Source organism: Chionomys nivalis, chromosome 18, assembly GCF_950005125.1.
Source record: "Chionomys nivalis chromosome 18, mChiNiv1.1, whole genome shotgun sequence".
Classification (NCBI taxonomy): domain Eukaryota; kingdom Metazoa; phylum Chordata; class Mammalia; order Rodentia; family Cricetidae; genus Chionomys; species Chionomys nivalis.
The window spans coordinates 8,251,427-8,278,027 of NC_080103.1; the positions used below are offsets into that span (position 1 = coordinate 8,251,427).

Genomic DNA, 26,601 nt, shown 5'->3' on the forward strand with positions numbered 1-26,601 from the left:
GGAGCAAAAGCTGGTAAAATGCATTTGAGTATAAGTGCTGATGGATTAATCCAACCTATAGATTTCAAAAATATCTCAACTTCAAAATTTGAGTCAAAATATATGTTCTTTGGAAAGAGGTTTTGCTTTTCTTTCCACAGCAAATGAGAAGTTGTGGATTCATTCCGGGTTAAGAAAATCCATGTTTGATCAAGCAAGACCCCTCTGAAAAATCTTGGACAGACGTGAAGTGCCCAGATGATGCAACATTTCATGGCAACTACCTTGCAGTTTCCTCTGAGTCCCACATCCAGAACAGCTTCAAGACTGCTGGCTGAATACAGCTTCACAGAATACTCCAGTCAGGATGTGATCAGTACCCTAAATTATTGCTTTGGATACTAATAAGATTACCAACACCCCCAAACAGCATGAAAACTAAGCCCACATCTTCCAAAAATGGATTATGAATATTTGTTTATGTTTAGCATGTTGGTTACAAGTTGTTAGGGATAATATTCAGGAAAAAAACTAAAAAAAGGAAATTAGATTCAGGGTTCTCGCTTTGAAATGAAAAAAGGGGGAAATGATGTGGAAAAATTATCTTGTCCACTTTAAAGATTTGCTGCTCTTATTGGATGAATAACAGAATGTCCAGTAGCCAAGCAGGAAGTATAGTTGGGACTATCAGACTAGAAGAATTCTGGGAAGAGGAAAGTCAGAAACACAGTTGTAATCAGACTCAGAAGAAGGAAGATAAAAATGCCTTACACGGAAAAGGTAACAAGTCACATGGCTAAATATAGATATGATTTATGAATGAATTTTAGTTGTAAGAGATAGTTAGCAACAAGCCTAAGGAATAGGCCCAAGTACTTATCATTAATATAAGTCATTGTGAGCTTCTTTGGAAAGGAAGGACGGTGGGGCTCTGTGGGACAGAACCTTCTGTCTACAATGTCTCAATGGCTACCTGGGAAGTCAAGTCCAAGAATTCAGTACATATTCAGCTCAGCAGGTTAGATCTGCAGGTTATTCTTTAGTCTATGTTGGAATTATGAAGAATTCTCTAATGCCAGTGATAGAATGGACTTGCTGCAAGATGAGGGCAAGCAGACAAAGAGCAACAGCTTCTATCTTCCATATACTTTCACAGGCTTCCAGAAGACAAGAGGTGTGTCCCGATTTAAGGTGTGTGCTCTAGCCTTGAGGTCCAGTTTAAATGTTTGTGTCTTTCTCCCTCTGCATTTGAAGTGATCTACTTACTTCACCTTAAGCATAACATTACTCATAGTTGTGCCCTCCATTGTAGGATTTTAGTTAATTCCAGGTCTAGTCAAGTAGGAAAATATGAGTATCCATCACAAGTGCATTTTGCTTACTGGGGTCAGTCTTCCATAAATAAAGGAATGATGCCCATTCCCACACAGCTGTTACTACACTTCTTATATTGTAAGAGTTTTTCCCATAAGCCAGGCAGGGTAGCACATGCCTTTAATGCCAGCACCTGGGAGGCAGAGAATGGTGGATCTCTGTGAGTTTGTGGTCAGTCTGGCCTAAAGAGTGAGTTCTAGGACTGGCTACATAGCTACTCAGAAACCCTGACCCTCCCCCCAAACACAAACACACACACTAAAGAATTCCTTCCAAAACAAGAAACATGTGATTAAGGAAGAGGTGGTTTTTCGCTCTGTCATGGGCCTCAGTGTTCACAACATGAATGTTCAGGTGGAAGAGTTTATATATGGTGGAGGAAGCAGAGATAGGCAGGACGCTGAGTGTGGCTGTCTTCTTTCCTTCCTTTTATTCCATCCAGACTCACAGACCCAGGATGGCTCTACCAAATCTCATTGGTGGTTTTCCTCTTCTCCTCAATTAATCCTCCCTATACAGTCTTCCTGATCCACTTAGGGGTGTGCTCTGACAAAATACTAAATACTTCTCCTTTCCCTCATGTAGACGCCACAACACAGCTTCTCAGTACGTCCTAATTTTCATCCTCACTGGTGTGTGCTGTTGTCTTTAAACTTTGAACTTCCATGCTTACTATGCTGGGCCTTAGACATGAGAGAGTATTCTGGTTTCCAAAGGATGCAGAATATATTCAACAGTTACTGAAGAAGGGGTTTGGATACAGTTCCCCTTAGATTGTGAGCTGTGAACTGCTCCTTATATCTATCATCTCTCTCCAGATTAACATGTCTGAATGGACACGCTAAGCCTCAAGTACGTGAACATTTCTTCAGTAATTCAATCCACTCAGTAATCGCCAGTCCAGCTCTCCTGAAAATCAGCCTCCAATGCTGCTCATCCCTCAAGACAATATAAATCAATCAATTGGTTTTGACCTCTAAATTTTTGAGTTTTTCACATAGGAACATTTTCTAGGTGGCTAGTTAGTAGCATCAGGGACTCTTCTGTATATGGGTTTAGGGACAGGGAGGCAGGTACCCTTTCCCTCCAATGTGTCATTTGAAACAAAGGTAGACAGTCAATGCTGGACTCCTCATGTGCAAAACATAAGCTTTGCATTACTATTTCATTGCTCTCCTGAGTGTGCTCCTGAAGAGGAGAGCAGCTTCCTATGGGGGAACTTAGACCTGACTGCGCCTCAAGTAGAGTATTTGCTCATGTACAGTATCACACCAGGAATGGGGCTGGTGGGGCTTTTATTTCAGATAAATGATTCTCTGGAGGACCTGGAACAGCCAAAAGGATTCAGGTCACCATCAGGAAGAGGCATGGGCCTTAATCAACAGGATTGTCCACATACCAGAGAAAGTCTTGGTCATTACAGCAAAACAAACTGACTGAAACAAATAGAAAGGCATATAAACAGATACAAATACAAACACACATTCAGAAAGAGAGAAACGAGAGAGAGAGAGAGAGAGAGAGAGAGAGAGAGAGAGAGAGAGAGAGAGAGAGGGCTCAATCCTGGTCTGCTAGTACATCAAGACTGGATTGGCTCCAGGGACTGGATTTCCTCCTGGCTTCTGCTCCCTTAGACCTTGCTTCCGCTGTTTCACTTTTGAAAAATACAAACTTTTAATCTGGAATTAATGCCAGAAGTCACACGCCTTTAATCCAGATCTCATGGCAGGAAGGCACACCCTAAACTGTGCCACACCCTCTGCTAATAGCATAAAGGAGAGGCAGGGAGGAAGCTGCTGCCATTTGCTGCTTGTCCTTGCCTTGCAGCAAGTCCTTTCCTTCCCTGGCAGTAGAGAATCATCTTTGGAATTTCAGCATAGACTGAGGAATAGCCAACGTGTCAGATGGCGGGACTGAGTAAGTATTGGGTCTTGCACTTTTTCGTCACAGGTAGCCTTTGGGGATTAGTAGGACTGCAGCCCTAAGTCATTCTAATGAATCACTCTCCTTCATACAGAGAGAGCCATTCTATGTGTTCTGTTTCTTTAGAGAATCATAGTACACTTTTCAATATAAGAGTGTATAAAATGTTCCATATTGTGAAAAGTAGTGTATAATTGTCAAAACTAATCACTTTCTTACTTAATATTTATCTAGAAAATATGGAGTGATGTAAGAAAGAATCCCTAGTACGCTAGACTGTCTTCATTGAATCTCATAGGGCAATATATATATAGAAATTCAGAAAGAACAGAGTTTGTAACCTCAAGAAGAGGAAACAAGTGGAAAAACAGAAACTAAAAATCTAAAATAAATCTGTAATTGTGACCCCCAGGTTGAAGAAGAGAACAATCCCGTTCTTCTTTGGCTCCAGGTAAACCTTCAGACCCCCAGCAGCAGATATGTCAGGAGACCTGGCAGCTGAGAGCAGAGGCTACACACAGATCAGAGTCAACAAATTCTCGTACAGATGGACCATCAGCAACTTCTCCTTTTGCTTGGAGGGAAACTTGGGCAATCACATTGCAAGCCCCACTTTCTCACCAGGAGCCAATGACAAACAGAAATGGCTTATGAAACTATACATAAATGGGAACAATGAGCAAAGCAGAGGTTACCTGTCAGTTTTCCTAGTGTTGCACAGCTCTCCAAAGAGCCCCGTGTGGGCAAAGTTCCAATTTGGGATCATAAATGCCAAAGGAGAGGAATTTCGAATCATGAACAATCAAAGAGTTCTCAGGTTTGACCAAAACGAAGGCTGGGGTATCGCAAAGTTCATTCTTCGAGATTTCCTTTTTTGCACTCGATGTTTGCTTCACCCAGATGACAAACTCACACTCTGCTGTGAGGTGAGTGTGGTTCAGGACTGCATCAGCATCTCTGAACAGAACATGCAGCCAGGGATCGATGTTCCAAAGTGCACACTGGTAGATGATCTAGGAGAGCTGTGGGAGAATTCCCGCTTCACAGACTGCTGCCTGGTGGTAGCTGGCCAGGAATTCCATGCTCACAAGGCCATCTTAGCTGCTCGCTCTCCAGTTTTCAGAGCCATGTTTGAACATGACATGGAAGAGAGCAGAACGAATCGCATTGAAATTCATGACCTAGAACCAGTAGTCTTCAAGGCAATGATGGACTTCATTTATACCGGGAAAGAACCAGATCTGCACAGCATGGCAGATGCTGTGCTTGCAGCTGCTGACAAGTATGGCCTGGAGCGTTTGAAGGTTATGTGTGAGAGCGCCCTCTGCAGGGAACTCTCTGTGGAGAATGCTGCCCACACTCTCTTCCTAGCTGATCTCCACAGCTCAGTGCAGTTGAAATCTCGGGCAATGGATTTCATTACAGCTCATGCTTCTGAGGTTTTTCAGACCTCGAGCTGGAAGACAGTGGTCGACTCTTATCCCCACTTGGTGGCTGAAGTATGTGCCTCTCTGGTTCCTGCACATGGTCTTTTCCCGGAACCCCCCCTCAAACGCCTGAAGCAATCTTAGGACCTACGTGTGTCTTCCAGAAGAAACAGCCATTGTTATTATTAATGACACCTGTTAAGACTGTGGGCTCTGAGGCACATTTACAATGAATTTGGGGAAACACAGCTGCTAGGCCTGGCTTCAACACCTCTATAAATGAGTGAAGGGCAGGTAGGGGGAGGAGCAGAACTGGACTCTGGTATACTCTATGCAACTTCTGTTCTGTTGTTAGACTGCTTTGATTTTTTTCCAATCAGATGGACACTGGGATTCAGGGTTTTGCTGATCCCAAGCTCATCCCAGTAAGGTTTCTTTGCAGAAAACTGTCTCCATTGGATGAGCAGACAATATGATCAAGGGCTCAGAACAAAGGACAGAAGAAACATGAATGTTTATTTACAAGAGAAGGGCAAGAAAAAAAAGACATTTTCCCTCCAAACTCAGCATGTGCGAGCTGGAGAGAGATGACTCAGTTGACAAAAGCAATAGTTATTTCTGCAGGGAAACCTTGATCATTTCCCAGCAAACATGGGGGACTTTACAACCATCTCTAACTTGGGCTACAGAGGTTCTGAGTTCCTATTTCATGGGAACAACCACCTCATTAGACAAAACCTTACCCAAATAAAATATAAATTGAGTAAAATATTAAAATCAGTTTGTGGGTTCTAATAGTGTTAATGTTTGGTGAAGCCCATTTTAGTCCCTCCAACTCTGCTGAGCTGGGGAGATTTGGCGCAATCCTCACTGCCACAGAGGACCACAAGCCCTCAGTTCTCTTTCTTGGCACTGACAGTGGCAGTATGAACAACGGCCCATCATGCTCTTGTGAAAAGTGAGACATGGAGGCCTAAGGGAAAAAGACAACTGCACCTGGCAGTGTGTTGATTGACTCGGCTTTGAAAAATGATATTTAATTTTTCTGAAAAAAGATAAGGGGATTGATTCATTAAGAATTCAAACTTTCTCTTTCTGACCAGTGGTTCTGTCATTACATATTGAAAATATGATTCTTTATTCTCCTCTGATTTCTCTCACCTTCTATAGTGGTATATAATTTGGCTTTTAGTAAATAAAGTTTGCCTGAATATCAGAGGGCAAAGCAGCCATACTATTCCGTTATACAGGCCAGGGACTGGTGGCAAACACCTTTAATCCTAGGGCTCGGTAGACAGAGCCAGAGAGATATCTGTGAGTTCAAAGTCATCCTGGGCTACTTGAGATTGAATCTATCTTAAAAAAAGAAACAAAGCTCACACAAAGGTGATCCCAATCTCTGGGATCACACGCCTTTAATTCCAGCACTACGTAGGGTGAGGCAGCAGTTATATGATTGCGTGGAGATAGGCATATAAAGGGAAAGAAAAGAACTCAGTGGAGTGTGGAGACTTCAGCATTCATGGAGAGAGAATCTCATCCATTTTCATTCTGAGTTAGAGGTAAGATACAGTGGCTGACTGCTTTTCTTTTCTGTTATTCAGGTTGAACCACAATATCTGTCTCTGAGTTTTCATTAATTGTGCTAAATCTTCCTTCTGTGCAATTGTCAGAAATTCATACTCTCTTAGAAACAGGGTCAATGCCTGGGTATTCCTCTCCCCCACTCCTTTGTCTGATTCTCCTTGTTTTTCTTCTACAGCTCTTTCCAGATTAGTGTGGAGTAGTAGATTTACACTTTAATTCCAGTCAAGCTCCCTGTTGATTTAGTCATGAATGATTGAAAACAGCATGTTCATATTTATGTTAGTAGCCATGTTAGTGTCAAATCACAAGCTTTTGTCGAAAGGAATTGCTTTTGTAGAACTCAAAATACTCTAAAGCCTTTCTGTCAATTCTGAGGCCAATTTTGAGGCCTCTCAGCAGCAGTGCCCCCACTGGGATTCAAGGAGTTAACAACTACACATCCACGTACTAATACCAAAATGTTGGGAACCTTCCATCATCTTTCTGAGTCCTTGTAAATATTCTCCAAATAGAACTCAGTTATTGAATAGGGGCAAGATAACCCTTATGAGTTGAATCAGTTCCTGGTGTTTTGACTCAGTCCCTATGAAAGGGGCAATGTGACTCTCAGATGTTCCCTCTTACCACACCTGATCTGATAACAACTCTCTAGCCAATTATCAGTAATAGCCCTTTGAATAAGCCAATCATAATAGTTAAAAAAACAAACCCCAGAAACCCCCTTTCTTTTGTGGCTTTTTGTTTAAAAGTAGTCTGTACCAGCTATTCGGGGTTTTTCTGGCTTCTCGAATGCTGAAAGACCCTATCATGACAGAATTAATAAACTCCTCATGCTTTTACATCAACTGTGGTATAAGAGATGGTCTCTTGGGGCGACTCCTCCTGGTAGTTGGACTGCAGGGTCCAACACTTTCACATTTCAAACATGGTCACGCCATTCTCAGTCATTGTGGAGAACATGTCTCACCAGGAAAATTTAAAAAATCCAGTGCCTACTGTAAAAAATCATAGTGTTCTAAATGATGGAATAGGAAACATATATTATCTCAGACTTCTGTATATGATCAAAGACCAAAGTTAAGAGTGCATATAAATAGTATTTTAATTGAGGGATTGCTAGACATGTGAAGGCGAAGGCGTAAGTCACAAACACCAGTTTGGAATTATGATTAATAAAATGGTTATATATTTAACAGGGAAAAAATTTACAGATCACCATCACAGACAACAGCCCTCTGCGCAATCAGGAAGGGAGTCTAGTCGCCAGAAGCAGAGCTGGAAGAGAGAGCGAGGAGGGAAGTGGCCGCTTTTTTAAAGGGAGAGAGACCACGCCCCAATGGGCTGGTATCTCAGCAGCTATTGGCTGGAGGAGCAGAAGGACCTCCCGCAACACCTCCCCCTTTTGTTTAAGTAAGAGAGTTCTAAACCTACTATGAAATTATATACAATAAGTACAAATATCCTATTCTAACTAGCTTAAGTCTTGTATAAAAAATAGTTTGGCCAAGTCATGAGTGGAAAGTAACTACATTTATATAGTCTTCAAGCCCATCAAAGATCTGAGAAGGGAAATAATGTTACCTGAGTAATTAGGAAGTGCAATCAAACAACTTCCAAAACATGCAACAAATCACAGAGACAACTAGCTACCTGGACAATCACCCAAGGTCACTTTTGCAGCGTTGAAGCAACCAACTTTGGCTAAGGCCTAACATAACTGACATACCATTTTCAAAGGCAAGAAACTTGTCAAAACTATCTTACCCTGTCTTGGCAGGATATAACAGTCCTGTTTTTTCCATTCACGAATATTCTGTATTTCTGTCAGTGGTTGAGGTATGGGCATTTCTTTGCCCAAAGGCCAGTTCAGCCAAGAAGAAAGGTTCCAGGTGGAGTGTCTTTGGTGCTCAACATTCTCTCAGGAATAGAGCGGTGTTGCCAGGAGCAATCGTGTCTCACTACCACAAAACTCTGAGTTAGATTAAAGGCCATTTTCTACAGCTCTTTGAAGAGGTTGAAGATTATCTATCTATACTGAGTATAATCTCTATGTATCTAAAGAACCTGATTAGTCTAATTATAAATGACAAACTTAGAATACTATTGATCTATATAATTCTCAATACCTATCTAACTTAAAGACTAAGACAATAAACGACTGTGAAACAAATGAGGATAATGACCTCCAAATATAAACAATGTACAAATATACATTGCAGTATGGTAAATATATGTATCAATACACAAACAATATATAAGTATCTTAATCAGAGGTAGGAATGTACACTGCAATATGGTAAATATATACAATATATATATATATCAATACAATATTTGTCAATACATAAAAAATGTTTTAAACAGGTAGGAACATACATGCATACAATAGTCAATATAATTTCACTTTGTATCAATATATAAGAATCGATACCAATATATTTGTCTCAAAACAGTAACTCGCAAGTACCAACAAGTACCAATCTATTATCCCATCATCCCGTTATCCCTCTCTTTTTTTTCTTTTTTTTTCAAATGATCCCTGAGCTTATAAAATTCCTTCCCCAACCCTCCACCATATACCAATTATAATCAACCCCTAAATGATGTCCCTAAATCCAAGGGCAAACATTACTGGGAGAGGGGACGTCATCCTCTAGAGTTACTTCCAGCTGTCATGGGGGCCGACGTTCTTTCTGGGGTATCCTGTGAAAGTAAAATGATGGTTGAATTTCAAGATCAATGTCTTTTAAAATTGCAAATAGTCTCTGAGTATTTTGTGCAGGTCTGGCCAGAATGTTGTATAAGATGTGCACCGTTTCAGCTAACCAAGTTGGAACTGTCTTGTGCAGCTGGTACCCAAAACAGGTCTTGTAGTAGCGCTATCAGTATCATGACATCATATAAACCAGGTGGAGTGGTTGTTGTGGGGCCCCATCTTCTTCCTGGAAACTTCAAATGTCACTTCAGGAAAAACTCATTGTTCATTGTGAAAAACTTAAACATTAATCATATAGACATATATAGACACACACACACACACACACACACATATATATATATATATTCAATGAAAGGCATGATAGACTTATTTAAGGAAAAGTATGATAGATATGAAGAAAAGCAAAGATGTTTTCTAAACTCATATTTCTTTCTGTCCCATATCATGGCTCTTGACATGAGACAGAAACTCCAGAAACTCTAGGTTTTTCTCTTACCAACAGGCTTGGAATTGGAGAGGGACTGAGCCAGAGTCCAACTTCAAAACCAGCTCTATAAATTTAGAAATATGGTTTAATATATTTTACTTACACAACCTATTCAGTTTTCTTGATAGTTCCTATTGGGCAGGTATTTTTCCATCAGTCAGTATCCAAACATCCAGGGTCCCTTGAATTTTTCAAAGATGAGTGTTTTCCTGTGGAGATAAGAACAGAGCCCTGCCCCCATTCCATATGTTTTTCTTACCACCTGTATGAATATCATCATTGTGGATGAGTTGTCATTTCTCCTTTCCAAGAGGTTTCTCCTCTTCAAATCGAACCTTTGTTAATTTTGATGGTATCCACAATTTTTCTTCTCCTGTGGAAACAGGAGCAAAACCCCTTCCCCAACGTAGCACATCTCCTGGCTTCCATTGAGATGTCAGCACATCTTTGAAATAAATCGGTTGATTTAGTTCAGCAGACTTTTTCATTATCCAATGTCTTTCTGCTGCTGTCGTTCCTTTCTCATTAGCGTTAAGAAAATTCAAGGTTAATAAAGCATTATGTAATCTATTTCTGGGGGTATTTTCCATCCCTTTCTGTTTGTTCAGCATGTCCTTTATAGTACGATTTGATCTTTCTATAACTGCCTGACCTGTAGGATTATTTGGTATACCTGTAATATGTTTTATATTATAATAATCAAAAATGCATTTCATTTGCTTAGATACATATGCTGGACCATTATCTGTCTTTATTTGTGCAGGTATTCCCATGATGGCCATAACTTCCAATAAATGTGTGATTACTGAATCAGCCTTTTCTGAGCTCAGGGCAGTAGCCCACTGAAAACCTGAATATGTGTCTATGGTGTGGTGTACATATTTTAATTTACCAAATTCCATAAAGTGAAACACATCCATCTGCCAGGTTTCATTTCTTTTAGTACCCTTTGGGTTACTCCCTGCAGGCAACGGTGTTTGATTATAGAAAGAACAAGTAGGACATCTCTTTATAATGTCCTTAGCTTGTTGCCATGTAATGGAAAATTCTTTCTTTAGGCCTTTACTATTGACATGATGCTTCTTATGAAATTCTGAGGCCTGCAACATGCTTGCAATCAATAATTGATCAATTTCAGCGTTGCCTTATGCTAGAGGACCATGCAGACCTGTGTGGGACCGGATGTGTGTTATGTACATCGGACAAAGCCTGTTCCTCATTATGTCTTGTACTTGGATAAAAATGAAGTCAACTCTGTGTCATCTGGTATAAATTCAGCAGTTTCAATATGCAAGATAACTCTTTCTGCATATTGTGAATCTGTAACTATATTAAGAGGTTCTTTAAAATCCCTTAGCACCATAAGAATGGCATATAATTCTGCCTTCTGGACAGAATTATAAGGGCTTTGTTCCACCTTACTCAATTCATCTGACTTGTAACCTGCTTTCCCTGATTTATTTGCATCAGTATAGAACATATGGGCTCCAGTTATTGGAGCATCACATACAATTCTATGAAGAATCCAAGAAGTTCTCTTTATGAGGTTAAGTCTACCACTTTTGGGATAGTTGCTATTAATTTCTCCCAAAAAATTAGCACAAGCTCTTTGCCATGGTTCATTGTCTTCCCATAACTTTTTTATTTCTTCAGTAGTAAAAGGCACTATAATTTCTGCTGGGTCTATACCTGCTAGTTGATGAAGTCTCAGCTTACCTTTTATAATTAATTCAGAGACTTTTTCCACATAAGTTTTTAATTTTTTACTTGGTTTATTAGGTATAAATATCCACTCTAAAATAATATCTTCCCTCTGCATTAGAATCCCTGTAGGAGAAATTCTGGAAGGCAATATGACTAGGATGCAGCTAAGATTTGGGTTCACCCTATCCACATGTGCCTCCTGTAATTTTTCCTCAATCATTGTCAGTTCCTTTTCTGCTTCATCTGTCAGTTTTCTTGGACTATTCAAATCTTTATCACCATCTAAGATTTTGTTTAAATGAACTATTAGATCAGGTGTTATCCCAACAGCTGGTCATAGGCTGGAAATGTCTCCTAACAATCTTTGGAAGTCATTAAGAGTCTTTAACCAGTCTCTCCTGATTTGTGCCTTTTGTGTTTTAATTTTCTCTAACCCTATTTTGTAACCTAGGTTATTAATAGAATTTCCTCTTTGAATCTTTTCAGGGGCAATTTGCAATCCCCACCTAGGCAAGCCTTTTTTTTTATTTTATATTAATTAATTTATTTAATTATTAAAGATTTCTGCCTCTTCCCCGCCACCACCTCCCATTCCCTCCCTCTCCCCCAATCAAGTCTTCCTCCCTCCTCAGCCCAAAGAGCAAGCAGGTTTCTCTGCCCTGTGGGAGGTCCAAGGACCACCCACCTCTATCCAGGTCTATTAAGGTGAGCATCCAATCTACCTGGGCTCCCACAAATAGGCAAGCCTTTTTTACTTCTTCAAACATCCTTTCTAAAGTATCTTTATTTGAATCAGATAACAAGATGTCATCCAAGTAATGATAAATTATGAACATGGGGAATTGTTTACGAATTATTTCCATTGGCTTACTTACAAAATATTGGCACAATTTAGGACTATTGAACATACCCTGTGGGAGGACAGTCCATTGATATCTCCTATTAGGCTGAGAATTATTATAAGTAGGCACTGTGAAGGCAAATTTTTCTCTATCCTTTTCTTGTAATGGTATAATGAAAAAAACAATCTTTCAAATCAATAACTATAAGAGGCCATCCTTTGGTAATAGAGAAGGCAAAGGAATTCCAGATTGTAGTGGGCCCATCGGGTGAGTTACCTTGTTGACAGCTCTTAAATCTGTCACCATTCTCCATTTACCGGATTTCTTTTTTACAACAAACACAGGAGAATTCCAAGGGCTGGTTGATTCTTCAATATGGTGAGCATCTAGTTGCTCTTGCACCAGCTGTTCCAATGCCTGTAATTTATCTTCAGCTAGAGGCCACAGTTTGATCCATATTGGCTTCTTAGATAGCCATTTTAAAGGTAGGGCTGTTGGTACCTCTAAAGGTTTGGTATTTGCTGTATGTTCTTGAACAGCCTGAATGGCTAGTGACCTTTTTCCATAATACCTCATCAAATCCTTCCCAGAATTATGAGTTCCTGGAACTACAGGAATGTTAATCTGGGTATTCCATTGCTGTAGCAGGTCACGGCCCCATAAATTTATTGCAATATTGGCTATATATGGCCTTAGTCTTCCTATTTGCCCTTTGGGCCCTATGCATTCAACCCATCTTGTGTTTTGTTTTACACGAGATAGGGTTCCAATTCCCAGGAACTGAACATCTACCTCTTGAAGAGGCCAATTCGGATGCCAAGATTCTGGAGTAATGATACTTACATCCGCACCTGTGTCTAATAAGCCTTTAATAAAAGTGCCATTTATACAGACTCTTAGATTTGGTCTTTGATCATTAATAGAAGTCTGCCAAAATATACGTTTACTCTGTCCTACTGGGTTTTTTGACTCATCCTCCACGCATAATTCATCATTCAGACCAGTATTACTTTTTACAGCAGAAATTGGAGCTTTTAATTTTCTTGGTGAGGCACGTTCTCCACTGTGACTGGGAATGACTGGGCCACTGTTGGCTTGGGAGCCTACAAGAGGCCCCTCAAGGAGTTTCCCAATGATATCGGGTTGCCCTGTCTGTCTGTTGTTGACTTGTATTCATTGGACCAATGCCGGCCTTTACCACATCTAATACATATACCTGAAGGCTGAGGTCTCCTATTTTTGTCATTCCCAGAAGAGATATTAGTCCTAGAAATTCTTGGCCTGCAATCCCTTTTCAGATTTCCTAATTTACCACAATTAAAACACCTGGCATTTTGATGTCTCCTCATTGCTTTGGAAATCGCTTCTCCTACCCAAGATTCATCATTATAGCTAAACGTCTCAACATTCATTGTATGGTGAATCCATTCATCCATAGGTACTTATCTAAACTTTAAAGGCCCAATTATCTTTTTGCATTCTATGTTTGTATTCTCAAAAGCTAGAGATTCAAGAAGTAGTCGTCTAGCTTCTGGGTCTGTTACCCCTATGTCCAGAACCTTAATTAATCTTTGCAAAAAGTCAATAAAGGGTTCTCTCTGTCCCTTCCTAATAATGGTATATGATTCAACCCTTTTTGCTGGATCTTGTAGCCTATTCCAAGCATTTAAAGCTGCTTGGTGACATAGACACAGTACTTCATCATCATAAAGAACTTGGACCTGTGGATCAGCATATTCTCCTGCACCAAGAATTTGATCTTGGGAAACCTCCACACCTTTTGCTCTTCCTTGCTGTTCCATATGTTTGGATTCTTCTCTGAAATAAATTCCAAACATCAAGGTAGGTCCATTATCTAAAACTGCAGACACTAACTGATGGAAATTATGGGGGTAGCTTTAGCATTAGAAGCCCAAGTCCTTATCATTTCCTTTACATATGCAGAGTGCAAGCCAAAATTAACAATAGCTTGCTTAATTTCTTTCAGATCATTCATTGCTATTGGTGTCCATCTAGCTTCTTAACTCCCTTTGAGCCTTTAGAAGTTGACGCTTTGTCAGAATTAAGTATAGGGTATGTCGCTAAAACCCTGGGTAAGCCAGTTCTCATAGCTGGTGGTGGCATTGTATCCTGTCCTTGTGCCTTCTTACTCCGTTCACCAGCTCCAATAATTTCTTCAATCATTTCAAGTCTTTTTGTTATTGTCTCTCTTAAATCCTGAATCTCCTGACCTGCATGTGTTTCTAGTGATTTCACTGAGGTATCAATTTTTTGGTCCCCACTCTGTACCTGTGATTCCAAAGCTTTTGAATCCTGAATCTCTTGACCTGCATGAGTTTCTAGTAAAGATTGTATGGTTCTAAGGAGTGCCATATTCTTCCTAAATGATAGAATATTCAAAAGAATACTGAAACCTAGTAACCAGTAAATTAAGTTATCCCCATAGTCATATAAACCTTGTATGATATAACCCATTGTATTGGTAATCAAAACAGTAAAATTCGTGTTGGAAACGAAAACTGCCATATTACCTATTATCCAGCAGGTGGCGCTGTTGTTGCCAAGTTGTGACCAAAATGGGGTCCTCTTTCAGTGTCTGCCTAGTATTTGTTAAAAACTGGGAAATACAAGTTGCTCAACAAAGTAAATGTAATTAAATCAATTCCGTACACGGAACCATAAACACAGAATCCAGGGATAGAGAAGAGTAACCCGGAGGCTATGTATGCCTCCACATAACAGAGTCGCCCCGAGGGGTTGCAGCTTTCTGCAACCGGCAACCAGGTGCTCTGGTTACCACCACTCAAGCACCGCACTTGCAAGGGAGATTTAAAAGCGACTCAGAAAAGAGCAAACCACACAGGCAGAGACTACATGGGCCTGTGGAGTTTAAATCCATGTGGGGAGACAAACGATAGGCTGCGTGGGGACTTGAAGTCAATCTGAGGTGTCTAAAGGGAAAATATAAGATCTGAGCTCTTAAGGTCCAAATGAGGAGCAGAAGGAGGGAGAACATGAGCAAGGAAATCAGGACCACGAGGGATGCACCCACCCACTGTGACAGTGGAACTGATTTATTGTGAGCCCACCAAGGCCAGCTGGTCTGGGACTGAATAAGCATGGGTTGAAACTAGACTCTCTGAGCATGGTGGACAATGAAGGCTGATGAGAAGCCAAGGACAATGGCACTAGGTTTCGATCCTAATACATGAACTGGCTTTGTGGGAGCTTAGCCTGTTTAGACGCTCACCTTCCTGGACGTAGATAGAAGACCTTTGTCTTCCCACAGGGCAGAGAATTTGGACAGCTCTTCAGTATCGAGAGGGAGGGGGAATGGTGTGGGGGGAGGAGAAGAGAAGTGAGGATGGGGAGGGGACTGGGGGGAGAGGGCAATATTTGGGAGGAGGGGAGGGAAATGGGAAATGGGGAACAGGTGGAAATTTTAATTAAAAAATAAAAGAAGCAACTAGATGCTCACCATATTGAAGAATCACCCAACTCTTGGAATACTCCTCTATTTTTGCTAAAAAGAAATCTGGAAATGGAGAAAGGTGACAGATATAAGAGCTTTCAGGAAGGTAATTTAACCTATGGGCCCTCTACAATCTAGAATTCCTCTACCTTCTGTATCACTAAAAGGATGATTCCTTGTATTTATTTATTTAAAGGATCATTTCAACACTACACCATTACAAGAAAAGGATAGAGAAAAATTTGCCTTCACAGTGCCTACTTATAATAATTATCAGCCTAGTAGGAGATACAAGTGTACCATCCTTACACAGAGAATGGTCAACAACCCCACCCTGTGCCAATACTTTGTAAGTCAACCATTGGAAATAATACACAAGCAATTTTCTAAGTCTATAATTTATTATTACATGGATGGCATTTTGCTATCTGATTCAAACAGATACTTTAGAAAGAATGTTTGAAGAAGAAAGTATTTCCTAAATGGGGATTAAAAATTACTCCTAAAAATACAAAGAGGAGATACTATCAATTACCTAGGTTACAAAATAGAGATACAGAAAATTAGAACACAAAAGTACAAATTAGGAAATTGTGGACTCTTAATGACTATAAAAGATTGTTAGGGGACATTTCCAGTCTACAACCAGCTTTTGGGCTAATACGTGATCTAATAATTCATTTCAAAAGAACCTTATAGGTCGCTTATGTACACTATCATATCGTCTGCAAATAATGAAAGTTTAACTTCTTCCTTTCCAATTTGAATCCCTTTGATCCCCTTATGTTTTCTTATTGCTATTGCTAGAATTTCAAGCATTACATTAAAGAGGTATGGAGAGAGTGGACAGCCTTGTCGTGTTCCTGATTTTAGTGGAATAGCTTTGAGTTTCTCTCCATTTAATTTGATGTTAGCTGTCGGCTTGCTATAAATAGCTTTTATTATAGTTAGGTACGACCCTTGTATCCCTAATCTCTATAAGACCTTTATCATACCCAAAAAGAGGAACATGGGAAGTACTCACTCATAATTGGTTTCTAGCCATAAATAAAGGACATTGAGCATATAATTTGTGATCCTAGAGAAGCTAAATAAGAAAGTGAACCCAAAGAAAATCGTATAGTCATCCGCCTGGAGAGGGGAAGTAGACAAGATACTCACAGATCAATTGCTGCATTAGACCTTAGGAATCTGGCAATTTCACACAGAAAGCAAACCTTACAGAAGTTCTTTGGTCTCTCAAGTCTGGAGGAAAGTCTTAATTAGCCATTTCTGTGAAGACACATTGAAGTCGTGGGACCTCTATCCATAGTTGAATTTGTACAGGACTTCACAGGATTCCCCTGTCCGTTCCTGTACATGAAAACATGCTGGACAGTCTTGTGCTCTTGTATGTGTGGGGGGTGTATTTAAAGGAGCGACTTTGGACCTGGGCCATTATTGAGTTTTTGGGTTTTTTTGTTGTTGTTGTTGTTGTTTAGGAGACAAGATGTCATTTGGTATGCATGGACATACAAATCAAACTTCAAGCATTTATGCTGCTTAGTTTTCCGATGCAGGCCCAAGTCAAGGAGGGCCATTTAGAATAGCACATTTATTACATATAGAGAAAACATAGTTGTTGTGACATATCCCTAGATGGAACATTGAACTATTGTTTACAATGACCTTCCGGTATATAAGCAATCCTCCTAAGCCAGTCTCAAGAATATCTTTAGTTGTATGGTTAAACACAAGACATAAAAACAACTTTAAGCTTGATCTGAGTTCATGCTCTCTGTTTCTGAAAGGGTGTGTTTTTACACAGGCTTGCAACTCACACTATAGAGCAGTCTGACTTATAAACATAGAGATATGTCTCCTTCTTTTCTCTGAGTACTGGGATTAAATACTTCACTTTTTAAATCATGCGAGAGGCAATAATAAGAGTGGTTGGCAAGGACAGGAAGAAGAGATACTGAAAAATATTTTTAAATAAATGGAATGTATTTGGTACACCTCATGGACCTTAGCACTTCATAGCGTGAAGGGTTGGAATCAGGAGTCCTCTGGCCTAGGCTGTACCCTGAATTTGCACCAAAGTAGGAAGAGATGGAAGAAAACAGGGAAACTTCAAGACATTTATCTCCACCCTGGAATTTTGCTTGATTTTTTTCCTAACATCTGCACAAAATGGAGAAAGATCTTTCTAATGGTCTCTGTGTCTTCTATATGTATATGTATTTGCTTTATTGGTCAGTTTTTGTTGTATGACCTCGCTGCATGACCTGGTTAGCCTTGAACCTACATACCTTTCAGCTCATCCTCCCAGGTGAGAAGCACCACTAATCCTGACTTTGATCCATAAAACATATTGTGATAAATGAATAAATCCAACTATTCACTGGGCCTCTGACATTCTCTGCTTGATCTCCAGGCAGCATTCTTCTCTCTGTGGTATTGCTCATATGCATGAAGTCATCTGTGGGCAGCTGCATCTGTGTGTCTTGCAGGGCACAGAATCAGGGATTTCCAACATGCTAGGCAAGTTCCCTACTACTGAGCTACATTTTCACAGTCTTATCCTTCTTCTGCCTTCCCTCATGTCTTCCTTTCTTTAGGTCTCCTCAGGCTGTCCAACATAGAACTGGGTCCAGCAGGACACAGAGCACTATTCATTGTGATTCTGAAGTGGATGTTACTCACGCTTTGTTGTATGAAGGCAGGGAGGACAGGTCTCCAATCTCAGCACCCCCAGTGTGTAGGACTTGGGGAACAACCTGGCCTACATCAGGAATTCCAGGATGGCCAAATCTACCTAGTGAGATCATATCACAAATTAATAATAACAATTATATTAATGATATATTATAGTGCTACTACTAATAATAATAAAGGCTTTCTGGTTTATAAATTTTGATAAAGACAACCTTTCAATATGATTTGTAAGATTAGGGTGTGGTTAATGTAATTCATGAACCGGGTATGATGCAGTAGTCTATGGCTTTGATCAGAGTAGTCTGAAGGCAGATGCTGACTCAACTCTGAGAGTCTGGAGCTAACTTGGTCCATAGTGCATCTTCTACCAAAGCCAGACTTGCAGAGTGACAAGTTGTCAAAAAAATGCATGAAACAAATAATGATTACCTCTTGAATTCCTGCTAAAATATTTGAGACTGCCAAAGCTTTGGAGAATGAACTAGTCTTTCACAGCTGATCCTTTAAGAAAGTACTATCCATCTAATGGGATGGAGAAATGGTCAGAAGTAAAAAGTGCTGGATGCTTTTCCAGAAGACTGGCACCCAATTCACTGCATTCACAGGGCAGCTGACAACTCTGGTAACTCCAGTTATCAAGATATCCAGCCCCTTCTGGCCTGTGAGGGCATCATAGGCTCATGGTGTAGTGTAGAAGGTTCTTCTGTTTTTGAGTTGCTTTCATTGGTTGAATAAAGAAACTGCCTCGGCCTTTGGATAGGGCAGAACTTAGATAGGTGGAATAGACTGAACTGAATGCTGGGAAGAAGGAGAGACAGGCAGATGCCATGAATCTCTTGCCTGAGAGGGATGTAGGTAGAATCTTGCTAGTAAGCCACCATCATGTGGTGAAACACAGCTTGGTAGAAATGGGTTAATCAAGATGTGAGAGTTAGCCAATAAGAGGCTAGAGCTAATGGTCCAGGCAGTGATTTAATTAATACAATTTCTGTGCAATTATTTCTGGAGTTAAGCTAGCTGGACGGGATGACAAGCAGCCTGCTCCTCTTATGACAATAGTGCACAGGCCAACCGGTGTAGCAGGACCCAGACATTAGCAGAATACCACACATAAGCAAAACTGTATCCCTTGTGAACTTACCTTTCAAGGTGAAAAAAATCAAGCAATTGTGAAAAAAAAAAACATGCCTGCCATAATGAAAACAAAGACTTAATCTACCAAAATACATAATTTGGGGAATATCTCTAAATGTAAAATCCTTGCTCAAAATATACTAACACTTCAGCTTCTGTACTGCCATTTCTGGGTACCTCTTCTCTTTAACCGAAGTGTGTCAATCCAGAATTTCCCAAATAGGAAAGAATATACCTTCTTCTCTGCAGCTCATGGAACCTTCTTGAAAATAGACCACATACTCGGTAACAAAGCAAACTTACACAGCTACAAAAAAAATATCGGTAACCACCTGTGTCTTATCAGATCACCATGGATTAAAGTTAGAATTCAACAACAATGCTATCCCCAGAAAGCCTATGATCTCATGGAAACTGGACAGTCAACTACTGAACCACACCTGGATCAAGGAAGAAATAAAGAAAGAAATTAAAGTCTTTCTTGAATTCAATGAAAACGAAGACTCAACATACTCAAACCTATGGGACACTATGAAAGCAGTGCTAAGAGGAAAGTTCATAGCATTAAGTGCCCACTTAAAGAAAACGAAGAAAGCACACATTGGAGACTTAATAGCCCACCTGAAAGCTTTAGAAAAAAAAGAAGCAGACTCACCTAGGAGAAGTAGAAGACTGGAAATAATCAAATTGAGGGCTGACATCAACAAAATAGAAACACAGAAAACAATCCAAAGAATCAATGAAACAAAAAGCTGGTTCTTGGAGAAAATCAGTAAGATTGATAAACCCCTAATCCAAACTAATCAAACGGCGGAGAGAGAATACGCAAATTAACAAAATCAGAAACGAAAAGGGAGACATAACCACAGACACAGAGGAAATTCAGAGAATCATTAGATCTTACTACAAAAACCTGTATGCCACAAAATTGGAAAATGTAAAAGAAATGGACACTTTTTAAGATAAGTACCATATAACAAAGTTAAACCAGGACCAGGTGAACAATCTAAATAGACCTGTTAGTCACGAAGAATTAGAAGTTGTTATAAAAAACCTCCCCACCAAAAAAAGCCCAGGTCCAGACGGCTTCAATGCAGAATTCTACCAGAACTTCCAAGAAGACCTAATACCTATACTCCTTAATGTATTTCACAATATTGAAACAGAGAAGTCATTGCCAAATTCTTTTTATGAAGCTGAAGTTACTCTGATACCAAAACCACACAAAGACACAACCAAGAAAGAGAACTACAGGCCAATCTCACTCATGAACATCGACGCAAAAATACTCAATAAAATACTGGCAAACCGAATCCAAGAACACATTAGAAAAATTATCCATTATGATCAAGTAGGCTTCATCCCAGAGATGCAGGGCTGGTTCAACATACAAAAATCTATCAATGTAATCCATCATATAAATAATCTGAAAGAAAAAAACCATATGATCATTTCATTAGATGCGGAAAAAGCATTTGACAAAATTCAACATCCCTTTATGATAAAGGTCTTAGAGAGATTAGGAATACAAGGGTCGTTCCTAAGTATAATAAAAGCTATTTATAGCAAGCCGTCAGCTAACATCAAATTAAATGGAGAGAAACTCAAAGCTATTCCACTAAAATCAGGAACATGACAAGGTTGTCCACTCTCTCCATACCTCTTTAATATAGTGCTTGAAATTCTAGCAATAGCAATAAGACAACATAAGGGGATCAAAGGGATTCAAATTGGAAAGGAAGAAGTTAAACTTTCATTATTTGCAGACGATATGATAGTGTACATAAGCGACCCCAAAAACTCCAGCAAAGAACTCCTTCAGCTGATAAACACCTTTAGTAGCGTTGCAGGATACAAGATCAATTCCAAAATATCAGTTGCCCTCCTATACACAAAGGATAAGGAAGCAGAGATGGAAATCAGAGAAGCATCACCATTCACGATAGCCACAAATAGCATAAAATATCTTTGGGTAACTCTAACCAAGGAAGTAAAAGATCTATTTGACAAGAACTTTAAGTCTATGAAGAAAGAAATTGAGGAGGATACCAGAAAATGGAAGGATCTCCCTTGCTCTTGGATTGGGAGGATCAACATAGTAAAAATGGCAATTCTACCAAGGGCAATTTATAGATTCAATGCAATCCCCATTAAAATCCCATCAAAATTCTTCACAGATCTTGAGAGGACAATAATCAACTTTATATGGAGAAACAAAAAACCCAGGATAGCCAAAAAAATCTTATATAATAAAGGATCGTCTGGAGGCATTACCATCCCTGATCTCAAACTCTATTACAGAGCCTCAGTATTGAAAACAGCTTGGTATTGGCATAAAAACAGAGAAGTCGATCAATGGAACCGAGTAGAAGACCCTGATTTTAACCCACAAACATATGAACACCTAATTTTTGATAAAGGAGCTAAAAGTATTCAATGGAAAAAAGAGAGCATCTTCAACAAATGGTGCTGGCAGAACTGGTTGTCAACGTGTAGAAGAATGAAAATAGATCCATATCTATCACCATGCACAAAACTCAAGTCCAAATGGATTAAAGACCTCAATATTAGTCTGAACACACTGAACCTGATAGAAGAAAAAGTGGGAAGTACTCTACAACATATGGGTACAGGAGATCACTTCCTACGTTTGTCCCCAGCAGCACAGACATTAAGGACAACATTGAATAAATGGGACCTCCTGAAACTGAGTAGCTTCTGTAAAGCAAAGGACACTGTCACTAAGACAAAAAGGCAACTGTTGTAATAAGAGCGGCGGGCTGCATCCCCGGCACCCAGCCGCCCGCATGGCTAGCTTATGCCCCGAAATAATTACACGGAAACTGTATTCTTTTAATCACTGCCTGGCCCATTAGTTCCGGCCTCTTATTGGCTAGCTCTTACATATTGATCTAACCCATTTCTAATATTCTGTGTAGTACCACGAGCTGGCTTACCAGGAAAGATCTTAACCTGCGTCTGTCTGGAGTGGGAGAATCATGGCGACTCCTTACTCGGCTTTTTTCTCCCAGCATTTTGTTCTGTTTACTCCACCGACCTAAGGGCTGGCCTATAAATGGGCCTAGACAGTTTCTTTATTATTTAACCAATGACCTTCCTCCATCAGGCAACCCACTGACTGGGAGAAGATCTTCGCCAACCCTGCAACAGACAAAGGTCTGATCTCCAAAATATATAAAGAACTCAAGAAACTAGACTTTAAAATGCTAATGAACCCAATAAAAAAATGGGGCACTGAACTGAACAGAGAATTCTCAACAGAAGAAATTCAAATGGCCAAAAGACACTTAAGGTCATGCTCAACCTCCTTAGCGATAAGGGAAATGCAAATTAAAACAACTTTGAGATACCATCTTACACCTGTCAGAATGGCTAAAATCAAAAACACCAATGATAGCCTTTGCTGGAGAGGTTGTGGAGAAAGGGGCACACTCATTCATTGCTGGTGGGAATGCAAACTTGTGCAACCACTTTGGAAATCAGTGTGGCGATTTCTCAGGAAATTTGGGATCAACCTACCCCGAGATCCAGTAATACCACTATTGGGAATATACCCAAGAGATGCCCCATCAAATGACAAAAGTATCTGTTCAACTATGTTCATAGCAGCATTGTTTGTAATAGCCAGAACCTGGAGGCAACCTAGATGCCCTTCAATGGAGGAATGGATGAAGAAAGTGTGGAATATATACACATTAGAGTACTACTCAGCGGTAAAAAACAATGACTTCTCGAATTTTGCTTGCAAATGGATGGAAATAGAAAACACTATCCTGAGTGAGGTATCCCAGACCCAAAAAGAGGAACATGGGATGTACTCACTCATAATCGGTTTCTAGCCATAAATAAAGGACATTGAGCTTATAATTTGTGATCCTAGAGAAGCTAAATAAGAAAGTGAACCCAAAGAAAATCATATAGTCATCCGCCTGGAGAGGGGAAGTAGACAAGATTGCAGGGCAATAACTGGGAACTTGCGGGTGAGGTGGCAAGGGGCAAAGGGGAAATGGGATGAGAAACATGAGAAGGGGAGGATGGGAGGAGCTGGGGGATTGGGATGGTTGGGATATAGGAAGGGAAGATACGGGAGCAGCGAAATATATATCCTAACCAAGGGAGCCATCTTAGTGTTGGCAAGAAACTTGACTCTAGAGGGGTTCACAGGTGTCCAGGGAGATGTCCCCAGCTGGTACCTTGGGCAACTGAGGAGAGGGAACCTGAAATGACCCTATCCTAGACTGATAAATATCTTACATATCACCTTAGAACCTTCATCTGGCGATGGATCGAGGTAGAGACAGAGACTCAATTTGGAGCAACGGTCTGAGCTCTTAAGGTCCAAATGAGGAGCAGAAGGAGGGAGAACATGAGCAAGGAAATCAGGACCACGAGGGATGCACCCACCCACTGTGACAGTGGAACTGATTTATTGTGAGCCCACCAAGGCCAGCTGGTCTGGGACTGAATAAGCATGGGTTGAAACTGGACTCTCTGAGCATGGCGGACAATGAAGGCTGATGAGAAGCCAAGGACAATGGCACTAGGTTTCGATCCTAATACATGAACTGGCTTTGTGGGTGCTTAGCCTGTTTAGACGCTCACCTTCCTGGACATAGATAGAAGACCTTCGTCTTCCCGCAGGGCAGAGAATTTGGACTGCTCTCCAGTATCGAGAGGGAGGGGGAATGGTGTGGGGGGAGGAGAAGAGGAGTGGGGATAGGGGGAGGGGACTGGGGGGAGGGGGCAATATTTGGGAGGAGGGGAGGGAAATGGGAAACGGGGAGCAGGTGGAAATTTTAATTAAAAAAGAATAAAAAAAAAAACCTTAGGTACCTAGAAAATAGCTTATATCTCTTCCTTTTCAACAGAATTATAAGGACTTTGTTCCAACTTACTTAAATCTTCTGATTTGTAACCTGCCTTTCCTGATTTGTTTGCATCATTATAAAATGTACAGGCTTTAGTTATTGGTGTGTCATGTACAATTCAATGAAGAATCCCAGTACTTCTCTTTGTATGGATAAGTCTATCACTTTTGGGATAATTGCTATTAATCTCGCATAAAAAATTATTACAAGCTCTTGGGATTCATTGTCTTCCTATAATTTTTTATTTTCATCAGTAGGAAATGGCACTATAATCTGTACTGGGTCTATTCGTGCAGTTGAGAAGCATTAACTTTCCTTTTACAATTAATTTAGAGACCTTATTCATATAAATTTTTAATTTTTACTTAATTTATGTGGTAAAAAGTTTATTATAAAATAATATCTTCCATCTGCATTAAAATTTCTGTAGAAGAAATTATAAAATGCAATTATGACTAGGATACTATTAAGACTTGGATTTACCCCATCCATATGTGCCTCCTGTAATTTCTCTCCAATGAAAATTAATTCTTTCTTAGCTTCAGTTGTTAATTCCCTTGGACTAGTGAAGATTTTTTCACTATCTATGGTTTTGGTTCAATGAATTATTAGATCAGGCATTATCCAAACACCTGAAGGTATAATGGAAATATCTGCTAACAATCTTACAAAGTCATTAAGAGCCCGCGATTGGTGTCTTTTTTAATTTGTACCCTTTGTCTTCTTATTTTTGGTAAACCTATTTTATAATCTGAGTAATTGAATGAATGTCCTCCCTGTATTTTTTCAGGAGCAATTTTTAATCTCAATTTAGGCAAAATTTTCTTTACTTCTTCAAGCATTCTTTCTAAAGCATCTGCATTAGAATCAAATAACAAAATGGTAAATTATAGATTTAGGAAATATTTTACAAATTATTTCCATTGACTGAGTTACAGAGTATTGGCACAGGGTGGGGTTATCAAGCATTTCCTGTGTCAGGATTAATATCTCTTAATAGTCTGAGAATTATTATAAGTATGTACTGTAAAGGCAAATTTTTCTCTATCCTTTTCTTGTAAGGGTATAGTGAAGAAAACATGTTTTAAATCAATAGCTATAAGAGACCATCCTTTTGATAATGGAGGAAGCAGAGGAATTCCAGATTGTAGAAGATCCATAGCTTAAATTACATTCTTGACAACCATTAGATCTGTCACCTTTCTTGATTTTACAGATTTTTTTCTAACAACAAATACAGATTTCAAAGGCCTGGTTAATTCTTCAGTGTTTTGAGCATATAGTTGATCCTATACCAACTATTCTAAAGCCTGCAGTTTGTCTTCTGTTAGTTGTCATTGTTTAACCCATATTGGTTTCTCAGCTAACCATTTTAGAGACAGATCCATCAGTATCCCTGAAGGTTTGGAGGTTTCTTTGTATTTTTGTACAGCCTGAATTTTTGGTGACCTTTGTTTAAAACACCTTATAATATCCTTCCCAGAAATATAAGTGTTTTGGACTGCAGGAATGTTAATTTGGGTATTCCATTGCTGAAACAGGTCACAACCCCTTAAATTCACTGCAATATTATCTACATATTGCCTCAGCCTTCCTTTCTGTCCTTCTGACCCTGTGCATTCAACTCACTTTGTGCTTTGTTTCACTTGAGATAGGGGTCCAGTTCCTAGGAATTGAGCATCTGAATCTTAAAGAGGCCAGTTTGCATGCCAAGATTCTGGAGTAATGATACTCATGTCTGTACTAGTGTCTAATAATCCCTCAATTACAATGTTATTTGTATGCACATTTAGCTTTGGTCTTTGATCATTTGTAGATATCTGCCAAAATATACATTTCCTTTTTCCTACTGGAATTTTTGATTTATTTTTCATTCTATTCCATCATTGAGAACACTATGGTTTTTTACACTAGTCACTGGACATTTTAATTTTCCTGGTGAGACCAGTTCTCTAAAGTGACTTGGAATGACCTGACCATGTTTGACATAGGGGCCTACGAGAAGTCCCTTCCAAAATTTCCTAGTGGTATCAGATTGACTTGTCTGTCTTTTGTCAATCTAAATCATTGATCCAATGCCTGCCTTTGTCACACCTTCTATCCATTCCAGAAGGCTGAGACCACCTATTCTTATCATTCCCAGAGGAGATATTATTCCAGGGAATTCCCTCTACAATCCCTTTTCTGATGTCTTATTCTACTACATTAAAAACATTTGACATTTGAAGGTTTCCTCATACCTTTGGAAATTGCTTCTACTACCCAAGTCTCAGTGTGGTAGTCAAATGTCTAAATATTCATTGTATTCAGGGTCCGTTCTTCCATTGGTGTTGATCTAACCTTTAAAGCTTCAAATATCTTTTTACA

The 26,601-nt window shown here is 39.7% G+C and overlaps 1 protein-coding gene across 1 annotated transcript; it reads left to right on the top strand.

Moving 5' to 3' along the window:
* The first annotated feature begins 3,755 nt into the window (after positions 1-3,755).
* LOC130889947 (speckle-type POZ protein-like) lies at positions 3,756-4,847 on the top strand. Its single transcript, XM_057793860.1, has one exon. The coding sequence runs from the start codon at positions 3,756-3,758 to the stop codon at positions 4,845-4,847; it is 1,092 nt and encodes a 363-aa protein (XP_057649843.1).
* Positions 4,848-26,601: the final 21,754 nt, after the last annotated feature.